Genomic DNA, 20086 nt, shown 5'->3' with positions numbered 1-20086 from the left:
GAGGACAAAGGTGGTACAGGAGTGCTGCTTCTGCTGCCCTTGTCTTAGGCTGTGGAGGCTTGGGGAGAAGTGGAGGCTTGGGGAGAAGAGGAGGCAGGAGATAACCAGCAAGTTCTCCTATCTGAATCCCTAAGTCCATATGCAATGTCAACCCCTATGCGCCTCTGCCTGTGCTCTTCTCAGTACATGAGTTCTCAGAGGCACTGAAGTCCTTCACTCAATATATTCCTTTTTCCTTTTCACTATCCTGCAACATGACTTGAGGAACCTCCACACAGAAGGCAAGACTTTAATATGTGCTTATCTAATTGGTGTCTTCCCAGAAAGTTCCAGGTTAAAAGCATGGAGTGGATGAATGAGACTGTTCACCGTCATCTCTTCTGTGCCATGTTCTCTGTAAACTCTGAAGGACTCTACAAAAGTCCTTGAATAGCATCTTCACGAGAAGGAAAGGGAAATTTTTACTACTTCTCAATGAAGAACTTTGAATAAGGTCAGGTATATATTTGAGAAAAAAGCATATTCAATGAATGCACTGAATTAAAGGTCATGTATACACAACTGTAAAAAAAATATGTTTTAGAAAAGTTTAAACTCATATGTTCTTTGTACTTTTTACCTTTGCTCTTTTACCAAAATCTTTATATTTTATAGGATTGCTAAAGAATGCATTGAATGGTAGCTGAAAAATCTTCCCAACAACAAAATGACTGTATTTTTTTCTGCATATATATGGCTGATCTATAATAAATTGATATATAATAAATTGATTTTTTTGAGTTTATTATGTATGGTTGAGATAAGGTCATCATAGATGCCTACTCAAGAGCTGTATTTTTTTTCATTGAACCAAATGACCAAACTTGTTTTCACAGGTGACAATAACAAAAGAAACAGAATATAAAGAATCATGCCTTCATTATCCAAATTTTCTATGCTATTCTAATAAGTATTTATTTAGCCTCTTAGAAAACGTAATATTTGAAGACTAGAAATAGGAAAAAAAATTAAAGCTACTATTTTCTATTATGTATAATTCATATTCTCTTTTAGATACCTTCAGATCAACCCTAAGATAAGCTTTAACCAAAGTAGTGGATGTGACTTTTTCACATCTTTAATTTTTTATATAAAATAGGAAATAGTATTTCAACATTTTCCTTCTCAAGTCTAAAGTAACTTAATTAATTTAAAAATGGTTTCATGACTGCACAACAACTGTGGCATAGCAGTGTTCAGAAAGAATTTCTGCTAACTTCTCAGGACTATCTCAGGAATTTGGATAATAAATTTCATGGCAGAGTAAGCTACTACAGGACTTTCGGGCCATCTGTTGCATTTAAGTAATTTAATTTTCAGGAAATGAAACATTTGGTCAACTATAGGAAAGAAGAGTGTCCATTCACACATTACAGATTGGTGACATATTCATGGGGTGAATATAAGTTGTTTCGAAGTCCGGGAGGAAATGCCATTTGGAGACCAAGACAAAAATTTTCCTGACTCAAATTGCCTGGAGAATTCTTATGTAATTAATGGAAACTAGTCACTAAAAGCAAAGGATTTTTGTAAAAACAGCAAAATTTCATAAAAAAAAATTAAGATTTAACTAATTAAATATTTTAGTGTATGTGTATATTCTATATTATATTGTTTGGGCTAGTATTAAGTAATATTTTCTTTATAATCTTTAATTTTAATAGTGTTGCTTTATTATAAATCTGGAATTGAGAATTCATTCCATATATTTAACTGTGATAAATTAATGTTGGCATGTTCTCCCCTTCTTCTGCCTTTGAGATTATATTACTCAAACATAGACAGGTAGGAAAGAGAAAAATTAGAGTCAATATATCTTTTCAACAAGTTATTTGAGAAGATTCAGCCTTAATATGGGAAATTCTGATTACTTTTCTATCAAACGACTAAGTGATTTAGGTCATATTGAGACAGAAAGAAACAAACTTAAAAGTGAAGAATTGAGGATATAAATTCTAAACCGCCTGCAGAGCAGACAGAAGAACCCTCTATGGCACGGTGGTACACAGTGTGGGTGGGGAAGTGAGGTACCCTTCTCAGAGGTATAGTACTGTGGCAATGGCTTTGGGGATTTTCATTCTTGGATTAAGAGAAGAACACACAACTTTATGCATTTTCTAATCACAGACTCTTAAAATTTATGGTTCATTTAATGGTCTTAGAAATCATAACCACCTGAAGTTATGAAGAGGACATAATGTGCAATATCCTGATAGATGCTAAAGAAGTCTTTGTGTAGAGAGCAGATATTAATAAAAAGACTTGTGAAAGATAATACCCAAACTGATGTGGTAAGCTCAGCTATCTCTCCTAAATTCCCTTTTGAGAATGATACCTGAAAATTTAAAGTAAGTGGCAGACAAAGCAATACTGAAGAAAAAGAATGAAGCTAGAGGAATAACCCTCCCAGACTTCAGGCAATACTACAGAGATACAGTAATCAAAACAGTGTGGTATTGGCATAAAAACAGACATATGGATCAATGGAAGAGAACAGAGAGCCCAGAAATAAACCCATACACTTACAGTCAATTAATCTTCAACAAAGGAGGCAAGAATATACAATGGAGAAAAGACAGTCTCTTCAGCAAGTGGTGTTGGCAAAACTGGACAGCAGCATGTAAATCAATGAAGTTAAAACACTCCCTCACACCATACACAAAAATAAACTCAAAATGGCTTAAAGACTTAAATATCAGATAAGATATGATAAACCTCCTAGAAGAAAACATAGGCAAAACATTCTTTGACATAAATCTTAGAAATGTTCTCCTACGGCAGTCTAGCAGGCAACAGAAATAAAAGCAAAAATTAACAAATGGGACCTAATTAAACTTATAAGCTTTTGCACAGCAAAGGAAACCATAAGCAAAACAAAACGACAACATACAGAATGGGAGAAAATATTTGCAAATGATGTGACTGACAAAGGTTTAATTTCCAGAAAATATAAACAGTTCATACAACTTAATAACAAAACAACAAACAACCCCATCCAAAAATGGGCAGAAGACCTAAACAAGCAATTCTCCAATGAAGACATACAAATGGGCAATAGGCACATGAAAAAATGTTCAATATTGCTAATTATCAGAGAACTGCAAATCAAAACTACAAGATATCACCTCACACCAGTCAGAATGGCCATCATTCAAAAGTCCATGAACAACAAATGCTGGAGAGAGTGTGGAGAAAAGGGAATCCTCCTACGCTGCTGGTGGGAATGTAGTTTGGTGCAGCCATTATGGAAAGTGGTATTGATCCAGCAATGCCACTCCTGAGGATATATCCAGAGGGAACTCTAAATCGAAAAGATACATGCACCCCAATGTTCACAGCAGCACTATTTACAATAGGCAAGACATGGAAGCAACCTAAATGTGTACTGACAGATGACTGGTAAAGAAGCTGTGGTATATTTGTACAATGGAATACTACTCAGCCATAAAAAGAATAAAATAATGCCATTTGCAGCAACATGGAAAGACCATTCATTTCTAAGATGTAGATGACCTGGATATAGGACATATTTTCTAAACTGTCTTCATGAAAACAACTTAATCTCTACCCTCTTTCATGAAGGAACTCAAAAGGCTAATATCTTCCAAAAATATGTTGGGAAACATCAGTTTAAAAAACATTTTATATATTATTTAATTTAGTCCCCTGAAAACGTTCCTGTGGAGCAAGCACACCAAAAAAGAAGAATTTGAATCCATAATTAAGGAAACCAAGGTCAAAAGAGACTTAGTGAATAATAGAAAAGTTTTGACTTGGAACCTAGCCTTCTGACACTAAGTTTGCGCTATGACTAATTTCTTATGGAACACAATACTTTATTTTTCAGAAAAGTTTCCATTTGTTCTCTTTTCCTTATAATAGATCTTTGTTTTCATTTTCTCTCTATTCTAAACATGTACACATTCTCTATGGGCTTAATTTTTTTGGAACGTGCAGAAGACAACAAGATAACCTTAGAACTGTGAAACATGTCTTTAAAAGAAAATTCCATGAAAATTCTTCATGCAGTAATATAAAAAAGATGTACTTGAAGAAACATGATAAACAAGTAAGATGAAATAACAGAATTATAAGCTAACCTCTCACTACACGTAAAAGAGAAAGTACTCAAATTTTGCATATTTTTCTCTAGAGAAATAAAGTTGATTCCTTCATGATTTAAATAAAATCATCAGTTTGGAAAATTTTTTCATTTTCCCACTCATACTTAGCAATATCATTCTCTGGTTTTCCATCGTGATTATCTCTTCTCCGTCTCCTCTTGATTATCTTTTCAGACTAAGAGAACAAAGCCAAGTACTTACAAGATAAATATTACAAAAATAAATATCTTGTTCTGTGAAGATAAATTACCATGGTTTGTCGTCAAAACGGAATGAAGGCAAGCACCACTTTATTGCCTACTGGCATGCTCTGCAATTCTATATCCCTCTGGTTCCTTCATCCATGGCTACATACATAATTCGTTCAACAAATATTTACTAAGTGCCTTCCATGGGCCAGGCATATGCTAATCTATGTTCAGCCCTACCCCAGGCTTTGAGTCAACCATGTTCTTTGTTAAGATGAAATTATGTATCCCTATGCTCTCTATTTAGGAAATTCAACATCAGGTTATTTCAACTTGCTTCTAGAAGCTAGACTTCTAACTCAGTGTTGGTAATCCTAGTCATACCTAATAAGTATGGAATCTTTACTATATGCCAGGCACTAAGAATTTCACAAAATTATCACACTTGATTCTTAAACATCTCTACAAGGTTTTCTGGAAAGGAAATTGAGGCTCCTCGAGAACTTAAGTAACTTATCCAAGCTCTTAAGAACACTTATACCTGATATTAGAACCCAGGCAGTCTAACCCCAGAACATATGCTTTTTAAACACCATGGTATACATTGACATTGTCTTAATGCCTTCCTTGGACTCCTGGGTCCTGCCTGTTCTAACTCGTGGTGCTTCAAGGGCCCCTGCTACCTTAGCCTCCTAACCATGTGAGATTCATAATCCCACAACCCATTTGAGCATGCTGTCTGGATTTCTAAATGCTGCCTGCTGTCAGTCTTCTTGTCACAGGGTCCCCTATACCTGTTATGATATCCACCTTGACAGTTTGGATTCTTTGTCTTTCTGACTGACAGAATTTCTTTCCTACAACGGACTCTATTTTGTATCTCATGTACCACCACAGTGCTGCTCTGCGTTACTAAATTCCCTCCTGATCTTGAGGTTCCACTGCCTTTAAAGTAACACTCTGACATATTCTCTGATTTCCTTCCCACCAGATGCCCAGTTTTTCCCCCCAAGACTCAATTTCTGAGACAGCCTGCAACATCTGGAACAATAAGCAGCCATTCTACAAACTCTTTCTCCTCAAAAAAATCATAATTTTCTAATTAGAACCTAAAATTTAATAACTTTCTTATACAAAAGGTATCGAGGTACTTGAGAAAGAAATTAAGGAAATATAGTATATGACTGAAGATAATTTTATCAAATGTTAATCTATTCCCTGCAATGTCTTCATTACTGTGCCAGGTATTGTGGAAATTGAAAAAAATTAAGGCATTGATGAGACCTTCAGGTTGCTTATAATCTAATTATTATATAAAAAGTATTTGATAGATATTAAAGTACTACTTTATACCAAAACTAGAAATCAGAAATAAAAAGGGGATATGGAAAGTAACACAAGACTGTCAGGCAGGACTGCTGGATCACATGGATAAGTCAAGTAAACTAAGATGGGCATCCAGGCTTGGAATTGAAAGCTGAGCAATAGCCAGGACAATGACAAAGACAATGACTTAAAGAGGCATGAAAGACCTAGCTGAGTAGGAGAGATAGGGTCCAGTGAGATCGTCTACAGTGCTAAAGGCCAGGAAAAGTAAATAGCTTTGATAAAATAAGAAAAAGAAAACTATTAAGCTAGGGAGGGATAGGATGGAAACCCATTAAAGACTCATCTGACAGACTGGGATTTCAAAATTTGTAGATACTGACAGGCATATGTAGAATAGATAAACAAGATTATACTGTATAGCACAGGGAAATACATACAAGATCTTGTGGTAGCTTACAGTGAAAAAAATGTGACAATGAATATATGTATGTTCCTGTATAACTGAAAAATTGTGCTCTACACTGGAATTTGACACAACATTGTAAAATGACTATAACTCAATTTAAAAATGTTAAAAAAATTAAAAAAAATAAAGTCTCATTTCATCATGGTCTTGAGAATGGACCATGGAAAAGCAGGGCCAGAAGATGATGTAGTGGGAGGAAGGGGAAGACCCAGCTATGAGGTATATCACCTGCAGTAATCAAGGCATGAATTTAGAAGACTTGTCTAGACTAGCAGCAATGCAAAGGTTATAGCTGAAGACAAGATGACTTTGTAGAAAGAAAGAAGAGGAACGAGGGCATTTCTACTGCCACTACTAGCTGAAAATAACCTTTAACAAAGTTTTCTTGCTTTTAAACTTTCTTCCGTAACATATCTTCACCACATACAGAAATGATCTTAATAATTTTTCAAATTCAATAATTGACAGTCATACAAACATGATGAAATCCAGTTGACCTGGCATGATATCTAAGGTTCTCCATGAACTCACACGAAAGCCATTTTTCAGTCTTACCTAAGCACACTCTGCTCGACCACAGCAGTCTACAAATTAAGGTAGGCATACTCTTGGAAAATCGGAAGATACAAAAGAGGTGCTGAGTAGAAGGAGAGTTTTAACAAAATTTGTTTTGTTTACATTTGTATCCCTACTACCTGGAACACTCTAAATTCCCAATAATTATACTTTGAATAAATGAATGAGTCTTAACAATCCATAAAGATTCTTTTAATATAGATTTGTCTGAGAAAATCCCTGTAGTCTTCAAATTCTCCATCCCCAAGTTGCCTTTCACAATATTTCTCCCACTTTCCAAAAGGAAGGTATGCCTCTCAAACATTCCAAATGTTACTATGGTAGTTTGCCATGGGGAGGAAAATCCTCTGGGAGAAAAACAAAGGGAAAATTAGAAATATAGTGTTGGCATGAAGTGAACGACCCTAATCACTTATAAATCAACTTTTTTGCAACTTCATTTATAATTCATGCTTTCGCCAAAATTAGGGAAATATTTAGGGAATATGGACTTATTAACAGAGAGAGAATTAAAAGAGAGAGGATGAATTTCCAAAAAATAATCACTGGGTTTTTTCGTTTTGTTTTGGGGGTGCTTACAACTTGGCTCCTACAATTTAAAAAAGGAGTAAAATCGCTGCTGAACTCTGTTTAATGCAAACAATAAGTAATAATCACCTACCAATTTATAAACTAAATTAAAAAATCAAACTCATTAAATAATATATTTTTAGTAACATTCTATTTTTTATGTTTAACAAGCATAGATAAAATTTTACATAATATTTATGTTGCTGGATAAAGGTCTTACTACTAATAATTGTAAGGATAACTTAATCCAGGAGAATGCTTTAAACATTTAAAGTGTTGTAATCAAGAAATTTTACAATATAAACATATTTTTATTGTAAATACTTATGAAAAAGGAGCCAACGAAAGACTTTTAAGTATAAAAATACATTACACTGGCATACAATTCTTTGGGAAAAGTGTAACATACTCAAAGAAAACAAAGAATATTATAAAATGTACTACTGCCAAAGAAGAGCTTATTCATGTATTTTTTAAAAGATTGATTTAAAAAAAAAACCCAAATGTTTTTGATACTTAGATTCTAATGTATATATTTAAATGAGTGACGTAACAGCTTTATTTTCAAATATCAATATTTTCAGTACAGGACAAAATTAAAATTCTTTAAATTTCTGAAAAATAGTTCAAGTTGTCAACTTAAAAATACAAAAGTAGGTACAAAGGTTTTTAGAATTATTTTTGAGGACACATGAGAAAAAAATGTTTGAAGCCATTCTTTTAAAATGATCTAGTTTTCTACTCATGTTTCATAGATTATTTATTTTACTGAGGTGGTCCCCCAGCTTAACAACCCTTTCCAACATTTTTCTGGTTACCAAAAACCTATTAATCTTTTAAGATTTCACCAATGCTGTATTTCTTTTTGATGCTTTCCTTCATTCCAACACCCTGACCTCAGTCATAACCCATGACTTCATTCACGAGGCTTCCACAGCTAACCTGACTTGTAGCTATGTGTACCTATCTGCCCAAATGGATGACAAACATCTTAAAAGGTGTAATTCATTGTTATATGGCTCACAGGCCCAAAAAATTGCTTTGTATCAAAAAAGGAAGTACTTTCCAAGTACTGTTGAATGATTTAATATTTTCATTAACTGGAGGAAAAGGGTTCTTGCCCTAGAAACTGGAAGAATGAGGAAAACAGACAATATTAGGGAGAAAGTAACTTGCAGGGAAAGACATTAGGAACAAGCGTTTGGTTTTCAGCTGGTTGATTTGGGTAAGACTGGCACACCAAAGTGGAGATGTCCTAAGGTCAGAAATAGGAGACCACAGTGCCTGTGAAAGAAAAGACATCAGAAGATAAATTAAGGAACGACCTGAGAAGACATGACTGATGACTCTCGGAAATGGATGACCTCACTCTGGGAATGAGTTCCAGATGAGCATAAACCATTTATGTGAATGGAAGGAGACATTCAAGAAGGCTGGAGGAGCTAGCAAGAAGGTGAAATAAGATCTGATAATTTTAGGGGTGAAGTGAGGAGAGAGATTTATAAAGGAGCAAACGATCAATGCTGTTGAAGGACTGAGATTAGTCAAGTAGGATAAAGACTGAGAGTAGCTAAGGGGTGATAGTTGGGCAAAGGCAGAAAACAGGAGTATGGCAAAAGGGCCTTGTGTTTTCTTTAAGAAAGATGTGGAAACCAAAGGAGGGAATTCATGAATAAGAATAGAAAGCATTTTATCAAATGCTTTTTTCTCCAACTATTGAGATGATGTGATTTTTTTTCCTTTCTTTTGTTGATGTGGTGTATCATGTTGATTGATTTGCATTTGTTGAACCATTCTTGTGTCTCTAGAATGAATCCAACTTGATCGTAGTGTATAATCTTTTTCATGTATTGTTGGATTCAGCTTGCTAATATTTTGTTGAGAATTTTTGCATCTATGTTCATCAAAGATACTGGCTTGTAATTTTCTTTTTTGATAGTGTCTCTGTCTGGTTTTGGTATCAGGGTGATGGTGGCTTCACAGAATGAATTTGAGATGATTCCCTCTTTTTCAGTTTTTTGAAAGAGTTTGAGAAGGATCAGTGTAAGTTCTTTGTATGTTTGGTAGAATTCTCCAGTGAAGCCATTGGTTCTGGACTTTTGTTTGTAGGAAGTTGGTTTTTTTTTTTTTTAATCACTGATTCTATTTCAATTCTAGTGATCAGTCTGTTCAAAATATCTATTTCTTCTTGATTCAGTTTTGGCGGACTGTATGTTTCTAGAAAACTCTTATCAAAATGGGTATAGAGGGAACATACCTCGATATAGCAAAAGCTATTTATGACAAACCCACAGCCAACATAATACTCAATGGTGAAAGGTTGACAGCCCTCCTGCTAAAATCTGGAACAAGACAAGGATACTTACTCTTACAACTTCTATTCAACATAGGGTTGCAAGTCCTAGTCACAGTAATCAGACAAGAAAAAGAAATAAAAGGGATCCAAATTAGAAGAAAAGGTAGAATTTAACTTCATGCAGACATCATGATACTACATATAGAAAACCCTGAAGACCCCACACAAAAACTACTAGAGATGATAAACAAATTCGGCAAGGTAGCAGGATACAAGATTAACACACAGAAATCTGTTGCATTTATTCACACTAACAGTGGAATATTAGAATGGAAAGTAAAGAAACAATCCTTTTTAAAATCTCATTAAAAAATAACATACTTAGGAATAAACCTGACAGAGGAGGTGAAAGACTTCTACATGAAGAACTATAAAACACTGATAAAAGAAATTAAAGTTATTTAAAGAAATGGAAAGATATCCCATGTTCTTGGATTGTAAAAATTAATACTGCTAAAATGGCCATACTACACAAAGCAATCTATAGATTTAATGCAATCTCTATCAAATTACCCAGGACATTTTTCACAGAATTAGAACAAATAATCCTAAAATGTATATGGAATTACAAAATACCCAGAATCACCAAAGCAATACTGAAGAAAAAAGAATAAAGCTGGAGGAATAACCCTCCCAGACAATACTACAGAGCTACAGTAATCAAACAACGTTGTATTGGCACAAAAACAGACATATGGATCAATGGAACAGAATAGAGAACCCAGAAATAAACGCACACACCTATAGTCAATTAATCTTCCTCAAAGGAGGTAAGAATATACAATGGAGAAAAGACAGCCTCTTTAGCAAGTGGTATTGGGGAAGTTGGACAGCTGCCTGTAAATCAATGAAGTTAGGAAACGCCACACCATACACAAAAATAAACTCAAAGTGGCTTAAAGACGTAAACATAAGACATGACACCATAAAACTCCTAGAAGAAAACAAAGGCAAAACATTCTCTGACATATATCTTAGTAATGTTCTCCTAGGGCAGTCTATCAAGGCTATAGAAATAAAAGCCAATATAAACAAATGGGACCTAATTAAGCTTACAAACTTTTGCACAGCAAAGGAAACTATACACAAAACAAAAAGACAACTTACAGAATGGCATAAAATATTTGCAAATGATGCCACTGACAAGGGCTTAATTTCCAGAATATACAAACAGCTCATACAATTCAATAACAACAACAACAAAAACCCAATCAAAAAATGGACAGAAGACCTAAACATTTCTCCAATGGCCAATATGAACATGAAACAATGCTCAATATCACTAATCATCAGAGAAATGAAAATCAAAACTACAATGAGGTATCATTTCACATCAGCCAGAATGGCCATCATTCAAAAGTCCACAAATGATAAATGCTGGAGAGGGTGTGGAGAAAAGGGAACCCTCCTACCCTGTCGGTGGGAATGTAGTTTGGTTGCAGCCAATATGAAAACAACTAAAAATAGACTTACTATATGATCCAGCAATCTCACTCCTGAGCATGTATCCAGAGGGAACTCTAATCTGAAAAGATACCTGCACCCCAGTGTTCACAGCAGCCCCATTTACAATAGCCAAGACATAGAAGCAACCTAAATGTAGACTGATAGATGACTCGATAAATAATATGTGGTATATGTATACAATGGAATACTATTCAGCCATAAAAAAGAATAAAATGTCATCTGCAGTAACATGGATGGATCTAGAGACTATCATTCTAAGTGAAGTAAGCCAGAAAGAAGAAGAAAAATACCATGTGGTATCACTTATATGTGGATTCTAAAAAAATGACACAAATGAACTCATTTACAAAACAGAAACAGACTCACAGACAGAAAACAAATTTATCGTTACCAAAAGGAAATGTTACTAGATGTGGAGGGATAAATTGGGAGTTTGAGATTTGTAGATACTAACTACTATGTATAAAATAGATAAACAACAAGGTCCTACTGTACAGCACAGGAAACAAGATTCAATACCCTGTAATAGCTTATAATTAAAAAGAATATGAAAAGGAATATATATATGTGTGTGTATACATATATATATATGAATCACTGTGTTGTAGACCAGAAATTAATACAACACTGTAAACCGACTATACTTCAATTAAAAAAAAGATGTGAATGGGAAGAGGAATGCCTCATAATAAAGAAGTAAGAATGATTGGGGTAATTTTATGAAATAAGTACAATGGCATACACTTAACTTATGGCCTGTAAAATTCTTACATATTGTTTCCCTATATTTTGTATTCAGTACTTCTATAATTCCAAAATGTTTTAAGATACTGTATCATAAACAGAAGCACTAGTATTATTCCTTAGATAAATAAGTTGATATTTAAGATAAAGAGGAAAAATAAAAGTAAATCAATTAGAATTATATTCGTAAGTATTCTCCCAAAACTTTTTCTACATTGTAATATTGTTAGAAAAAATTAATTTTATCTGAACAAGCCTGTGTTGATAATTTAAATTATATTAAATGTCACATCAAAATTACTTACTTTAGATTTTAAGTTTCTAAGCTTTCTAAGATATAATTACATCTCCTTGTAAAAGTCAGTTTCTTGTGATATGACTAATAATCCTAAACTATCTTTTTATTCTTATTTTGGTGACATGAATAGAAAAAAGACAGTAATTTCAAATTTACCTTTAAAAAAATCAAGATACAACTTTTAAAATTAAGTAAATAGGATCTCTTGGGAATTTTATGAACTAAATTTAATATCTGCATTAATCAATATTCTTCTGAAACATAATAATGAAGCATTTACAGATAATAAAAACAGCTATTCAAAATGATTATATAAGAGATAACTATGTCATAAGATTCACATTTGCCTTCATTTTCCACTATTCAAAAATATCTAAAGAGTTTAGTTTTCCAGTGACTGAATCAGACTTTGGAAAGCCTTTGCCTAGGTTATGTAAAGATGAAATAGAAAAAGAAGGAAGAATCTACTTTTTCGTACATTCTGCATTTATACAACTTCGAAGTCTTCTGTAAGATTAGGGGCTTTTTAAAAAAATTTTAACAAAACCAGAAAAAAATCAAAAGTTGACCAGAGGACTAACCAACGAACTGCATAAGGAGAATTTTCTCCCATCAGCCACTTCAGCCCGCATGCTTCCCTCTGGAGAATCAGAAGGATAAGGGGACGGGGCAGAACTCGTCAGACTTCAGGTACAACCATAAACCAGGACACCAGTTTTCGTAAGCTTGGGACCAGAGGGCAGAGGAAAGCAAATGCTTCTTATATCCAGAGAGACAGAATTCTGTTCCTCAAAATTAGCAAAATAAAACCTTCCCCATCATTCAATTGCTTTAATCATCTTACTTTTTCTGCACATGTCCGTTACAGAGTCAGAATCCCAACCCCCACCCCTTTCCCCATTACCTTTTGTCTTCTCAGGTTCAAAAAGATGTGGGTTTTTTTTTCGTAAGAAATAGAAAACAAGGCAATGAAGGATTTTGAAGAACTAATCACACACAATCTTTCTTAACCAACCAATTAACTATTAATAGCAAGTAGAAATCTAGACTTTTGTACCTGCTTGGACACTATGCATGTCAGCTTATGTGATGGGATGATGTTACTGTACAATTTTAGTTCAACAAATATTCACTGAGCAAATATTTGCTAAACACCTAATGTGTGCCAGGAACAATTTCTAGTGTTCAGGTTGTGTCAGTAAACAAAACAACCATATCTGCCCTCCTGAAAAGTATATATTCTAGTGGAGGGGCTGGAGTTGGGGATGAGGAGAGGAACCCACAGCAAATATAATAAATGACATTCTGTAATAGACTAGAAGACTGTAAGTGTGATGGAAAAAAGAGAATATAGATTACAGGGAGTACAGGGTAGGAATGGGGACAGAGTTTAAGTGGACTGTCATTTTAAATAGGGTATGAGAGTCATGCTTATATAACTTGCAATAAATGAGCAAAGACTCAAAGGAGGTTGAACTTCATGTCTCTGGATACTGAATTATAATTCTTCCTGAGGGGACTGATGTACCTGACAATGGTAAAAAGGGTTCAATTTTTTTTCATTTATTTTTAATTGGGGGACATGATAAGTTTCCTATTTTGATGAACAAGTTTGAAACATATGGCAACTTTTGATAAAGTATGAATTCCTGAACCATATATAATTAAGCCATGACTTAGTAAGACTCATTGTACAGGTTATGTAATTAAAAATTCAACACATAAATAGTTTCAACCATCTGACTAAAAGTAAACCTGAGAAAGACAAGTTAAAGACTCAGGATAGCAAGCACTTGTGTGTCTTTGTCCCCACTGTATCCACTGAGCCTAGAACAGTGCTTATTAGCTCATATACATGATCAGTAAATATGTGTTTGATGAAAGAAGTGAAGAATGGTTGGGGACAGTGGGGATGAGTGATAAGTGACAAGGACTTTTGAGATTTCAGGCAATAATATGAGAGCTGTTCAAATTCTTCATATGCTCAAGGGGCAGAACTGGACTGTCAACCTAAACAAATTATTTTTAGAAAATCATGTTCTAACGAAATTTTTGTGAAATGTATATTATATTTATTGCATCTGAGTTGCTGATTGCAGCTACTCTTTTGGAAAAGGAGACAGGAGTCAGTTCGTGCTCATGTGTATTTTATTTTTCTTCTTTACTAGAGAGTCGTCAGCTGATAATGTGTCACTAGGCTCAGGAGAGCCAATTAAAGGACTATACACAGAAATTTAGGCCTTTCTCTGCAGTTGCAATAAAATGTAGAAAGACATAACTATGCTAACCATGAAACTCCTCTTGTGTCCTGTAAGGAAAGATAGGTATCTAATTCTTATGCCAACTCTGGCCAGACGCAAAGAATCTGCCTTCAGAACACCACGTGAAGGTGGAGGCTGGGAGAGCAGGGTCCAGGTGTGGAAAGATGTCACTTACTAAATTTTCAGATGTCATCTGCAGCCCAGTGTTTCCAAGTTAAGAATAATAATAAGAAGAAAAAGAACCTTTTTGGGGGTAACTGATTAGCGAGCACTAGGCTATGAATCTATGATTGTCATTTTAAGATCCATGGTTATCTTCTTCCCATGAAAGCAGAGAACACTGTGGTAGTTCCTTGTATTACAGTAGTCATCCAAAAGCACAAAAACACCATGTTCAGAAATTGTGAGTCCCAGAAAAATCCATGTTATTTTTTCACATACAACAGTGATTATTTTCAGTTGTCTGTACCCACAAGCTCTTTTAGGGCAGAAATTGTATCTTTTCCAACTTTTTTATCATATAAACTCAATAAATGGCAGTTAAATGAAACAATCAATGAAGAAATGTAATCTGTTTTATTTTGCTAGCAATGTTCAAATGAAAATTATTCAATAAAACTATAAATTAGAAATTATGATCAGCTTGAATGACAAGTAGAGAATTATGTAAGTTATATAAAAAAGGAGCATTTATCAATGGTCTGAACTGTCTAGACTGGATAACTATAGGTTGATCACATTTAGCAAACAACTGCTCCATTTCCTTCTGGTCTGCAGAAAAAGTTTATGAAGTTACAGAAATTATGTATGCCACATAATGCCTTCTATGAAACTGTTCATCCAAACCTGTGCACAAGCTGTATCCTTCACGGCAACAGAACTCGGTTTAATGCAACCGCAAGTAGGTCACTATAAGGTGTTTATGATAAAATTTCTTCTAGTCCGGTTTTCTCTTAATATAAGTGCCTACGTGACTTTACCCATTACTTTTGTTAAATAAAATCTGTATGATGCATTAAAAAAAACTTTTCTAAGCAGGGTATAGCTCAGTGGTAGTGTGCGTGCTTAGCAAACATGAGGTCCTGGGTTCAGTCCCTAGTACTTCCTTATAAATAAACAAACAAACAAACAAACAAACAAACAAACCTACCTACCTACCTACCTAATTACCTCTCCCTCCAAAAAAACAAATTAAATAAAAATTTTAAAATGGTTAGGATGATAATCTTAAAAACTTTTTATTTTTATTAACAACTTCTGGCTTTAAAAAGGAACTGTTATTCATGAAAGGAGTTAAGGAACATTCTTAATTAAATAAAAGGCTTATAGTGAGACATTAAGAAGACACTAGTAAGATCAAGACGATCTGATTCTCAGCATACATTACTCTCACCCGACACGCTGACAGCTGCATACTCACTTCATATAATTATCACAGCACAGAGGAGGAATGTTTATGATGGCCAGGTCATTGATAATGTAAAACAAAATGGTCTCAGCATGTCCACTATGAGCAAGTGCTGGAACACTACCCTTTTAATGAGTATTAATAACATAGTAAAACCTAGGATTAGGAACCTAAAAAAGAACAACTGCTGCCTGGGCTCAGGAAAGATACTCCCCAGGCAGTAGTCTGATGCTTGATCTGCTTTTTCTGTTATTTAAAAATGCTTCTAAATATCTATACCACAGATATATGGGTAACTTTTCTTTGTTTTGCAGAAGTTGAGAAATATTTTATAGCCCCCACACAACAAACAAAAATGTACCTGCAGAATTGCAACTTCATTACGAAGCTGGCTTTCTTGTTTTGTTGGAAATCTTAGTTTGTCAATGATCTTAATAGCCACATCTCTTCCTGTTTTACGATGTTTTCCTTTAAAATAAAAAAAAGAATTATTAGCATAATCTTATTAAATAACCTGTATATTAAAGAATACCAGAACTTATAAGGACACTTTGGAATTATAAAAATGCTTCACTGAATAAATTAACATTTCTGATGAGCACTAACTTATATCCATAAAAATTTCATTTCTTAGCTCCATTATTCTAAATCAAATATGCACTATAAAATTAACCACAATTTAGAACGCAAAAGAATTGGAACATTAAAAGCTATTTGTATGAATAGCCTGATATTTTCTTGTAAAATACATGTTTTAGAAACAGGATATTGAGCTACTTAATACAGAAAACATTCACACCACTGGCAAAAGCACTCTCCTTAAGAAAGTATAACTTTAAAGTCCTGATAAACCAATGTATGTTATAATGGGAAGAATAAAAGTCTTGGCTCTGCCCCTTACTAGGTTCGTGATCTTAAGCAAATCACTTCAGTTTTCTGAGTTTTAGGTTCCTCATCTTCAATGGTAGGGCTCTTGTGAGACTTAGATGAAATTAGATATGTAAAGTACACACACTGCCAGGTAACTCTACACACTGAAAAACATTAGTTATCATCATCATTACCATCGTCATTGTCATCACTACTTCCCATTTAATTCTCCTAACAAACTTTCTAGCAAATCGCAGGGTCCCGTCAAGCTCTTAATGGCTTCACGACTAGATTGTAGTAGGCATGTAATATAGTAGTGCTAGCTGAATGTGAAAACGAACCTAAGTACCATTATTTCTACATTTGCTGTAAATCTAGCATTCCTTCCCCTTTCACCCCACTTTCACTATGCCTTCCAAGTCCTTCCAGAAGGCCTCCCTTCTCTGCTGACAAAACTACTGTCTTGAGTACATGTTCTCTACGTCCTTAACATCACTTTTCACTCTCTGACTCACTGCAGTACGTTTGCTAACTGAGACTCTTTACTGCAATTACTCTGTCCAGAGTTTCGGCTTCTGTCTCTACTTCTCTGTCACTATAGTACTTGACCTCTCTTCTGCCTCATGTGTCCAGCTTTAACTTTTCAGTCTTCCTTGTGGAGGCCTCCTCCTACGCCTGCTCCTTCAATGTTGGATCTTAGAAATTAACCTGGCACCTGCTGGTTTCTCTCACCTCATTTCTTACCCATTTCACCCCACTCTGTGTGCGGTTATGTCTATCTGCCTTGCTTTATAGACCATGATTCTTGCTGCAGGCAATGATTACACTGTGCAGTGTCCAGTCTCCCCGATTACACTGTTATTCTTTAACAAAAAGCACAACAGTTGCTGACTCATTGATAAGTTTTCTATAAAAAAAAATCATTTGTACATTTTATAAGAATCAAAATTTCTTTGTAAAATTGAGTAGAATTTAATTAGTTTTTGAATAAAAAAGCATATTATACTATGATGAATAATACTAAGTGAGACATTGTGATTTTTTCAGAGCACTCCCACCTCACAAAAAAGATAATCTGTTACTGATTACATTAAGGACCTGAAAACGATGTCATTTTATAGGGCAGGTAAAACATTAATATTAAATCTTTCTTAAAGACTTGAAAAATATGATTGAATTGGCTAGACTCTAGAACAGCAGAAGTTTTAACTAAATTCACCAAATAGCTTGACAGTTAAAAAAAAAAGTAAAAATTTAATATTTCACTTCAAAAACGTAAAAAATGTAAACCTTAACAAAATACAAAACATTGTTAAGACATTAGAATTAAAGAACTTTTTTCTGTCCAGTTACATGAATGGATTTCTATAGAGTTCTGATTAAATATGCTAAGGGGAAAATGAAAGTTTATGAATTACAACTTCCTTGTTTTTCCATATTTTGTCTATGTAAACCAATATTTAACTAGTATTGTGTATAGACTTTGTTCATATTTACAAAGTTTTTCAAGACTAGAAAAATTTCTCTTTTAAAACAGACGTACAAATTTTCCATTTAGTGACTACTTGGAGAGAAATTTCTAAAAAGGTAAAATGCAGAGAGACATACATACAAACAACATATATACATATACGTCCTTTATATTTTTCTTGGAATTATTTTTCTGAATACAAATATGTAAAACTTTAAATTAATAAAAGTACTTAGTGAACTAACGTACCTCCATAAACAATTCCAAACTGCCCGGAACCCAGCACTTCGTCAGGAAAAATCTGATAAACTGTGCTGATGTCCTATGGGTGCAAGTCCAGTGACACACAAACATGAAGTGGAACAAAACATCAGTCCTAAAAGTTCTATAATTTTATTAAATATATCATTAATGTTAATAAATATTTTAAACATAAACTATTAAATTTTAAGTGCTAAATGAAATCTACAGTACAATATTCAAAGCCCACTCTTCAATATAATGTAATATCGTAATGTTTGGAAACTATTCTGCTCTTAAGCAGCAGAAATTTTCTCATGTTCAATTAAAAATGTCTCAGAGAGAAATGAGACTTAAAACTACATAATGTCATTTAAATACATAATGTCAGTGTTCAAAAAGGGATTTGGTTATTGAGATGGTTATTGAGAAATTTCATGTTAAATAACCATGGCTCCCAATCACATATCTGTGTGAGTCCTGATTCCAACCACGCCATCCTTTATGACTAGAAAGGTGAGGCTGTTCTTTATCAATCATCCACATCCAGAGGACTCTAAGCTGAAGGAAGAGGGGGCTGAATCACTGTGAGTGAGCCAGAGATGCCACAGAAGGATGACAGTCCATTACAAAATTCTCATTTGTGATGTACCCGAATTCTTCCACTCGTACACATCTACTTGTTCTTTTTGAAATAATAATCGCTAAGTAAAGCATTATGTTTTAACCTATGTTTACAGTATGTGATTTGATGACCACACTCATGAAAGCACAAAGCAAAGCAATCCTTTTTCACCTTAAGTATTCCTACTACATTCTATGGAATTCTCTATTCTCTGCCTCTCCTCCACTCTTGTACTCTCTATTGTTTCAAAAATAAAAGTCCTTTTACATCAAATTCTACCCTCTGCATATTCTATACATTCCTATCTTTTCCCTCTGTCCTTCCCCTTAAAATCAACTACAAGTTCTCCCTATCCGGTGATCCCTGCAGAGAGTATCCTTGGTTCAGAGTTCAAGGTTGTCTGGAGACAAGAAAATGAATTAATACTACTCCAATATTCTGAGTCCAAGGTGCTACACCATCTTTCTCTGACAGCTCAATGGCTCACCCAGAATTTTTAGCCAGAGGGAGTAGAAGAACCCCACAGGAATCTAGAATTTCCTAAGAGGCTTATAGGTAGATCAGTATTTCCTAAAGTCTTCTCTGGCTAAGCAAGAGCAACAAGAAACTTCAGGTCTTTAGAAATCCATCTCGTGACTGACAGCACAGGAATACATTTAACTTTCAATATGTAGTTCTCCTAATTCTCTCTCATTCATATTTGGTTTCCAGTTTACTTCTTGCCAATTTAGCAAAGGTTGCAAAGCTATACTATTGATGAATTGAGTTTCATGGAGTTTATGCTTTAAAAAATATACTCAGCTCAGTGTTAAGTAAGGCTGCAAACTTGTTGCTTTTGGTCATAGGCATAGCAGGCAAAATAGAGGGGAAGACCTGAGTGACAGGATAAGGTAGGAAAGGACTTACTACTTTTGGGTTACTTGCCACAGTGACAAAATACAACAAAAAAAAGCGAACATATGACCGAATGTTAATTATTTCATAGTATGTCTGATGTACAATTTAAAAAACATCGAACAGACAGGATGGAGGTATGTGGCATAGCTGACTAGGG

At 34.3% G+C, this 20086-nt stretch overlaps 1 protein-coding gene across 2 annotated transcripts in view; it reads right to left on the bottom strand.

Moving 5' to 3' along the window:
- The window catches only part of PRKD1 (protein kinase D1), a 281925-nt gene that overhangs the window by 25613 nt on the left and 236226 nt on the right, over positions 1–20086 (bottom strand). For both annotated transcript variants that reach the window (XM_074365694.1, XM_074365695.1), the window contains 2 exons: positions 18417–18489; positions 16188–16294 (listed from right to left, as the gene is read on the bottom strand). In XM_074365694.1, the coding sequence (XP_074221795.1) occupies positions 16188–16294; positions 18417–18489 (180 nt within the window). The remainder of the gene's footprint in view (positions 1–16187; positions 16295–18416; positions 18490–20086) is intronic.

The sequence above is a fragment of the Camelus bactrianus genome, chromosome 6 (assembly GCF_048773025.1).
Source record: "Camelus bactrianus isolate YW-2024 breed Bactrian camel chromosome 6, ASM4877302v1, whole genome shotgun sequence".
NCBI lineage: Eukaryota > Metazoa > Chordata > Mammalia > Artiodactyla > Camelidae > Camelus > Camelus bactrianus.
This window is presented reverse-complemented; position numbering and strand designations above follow the sequence as displayed.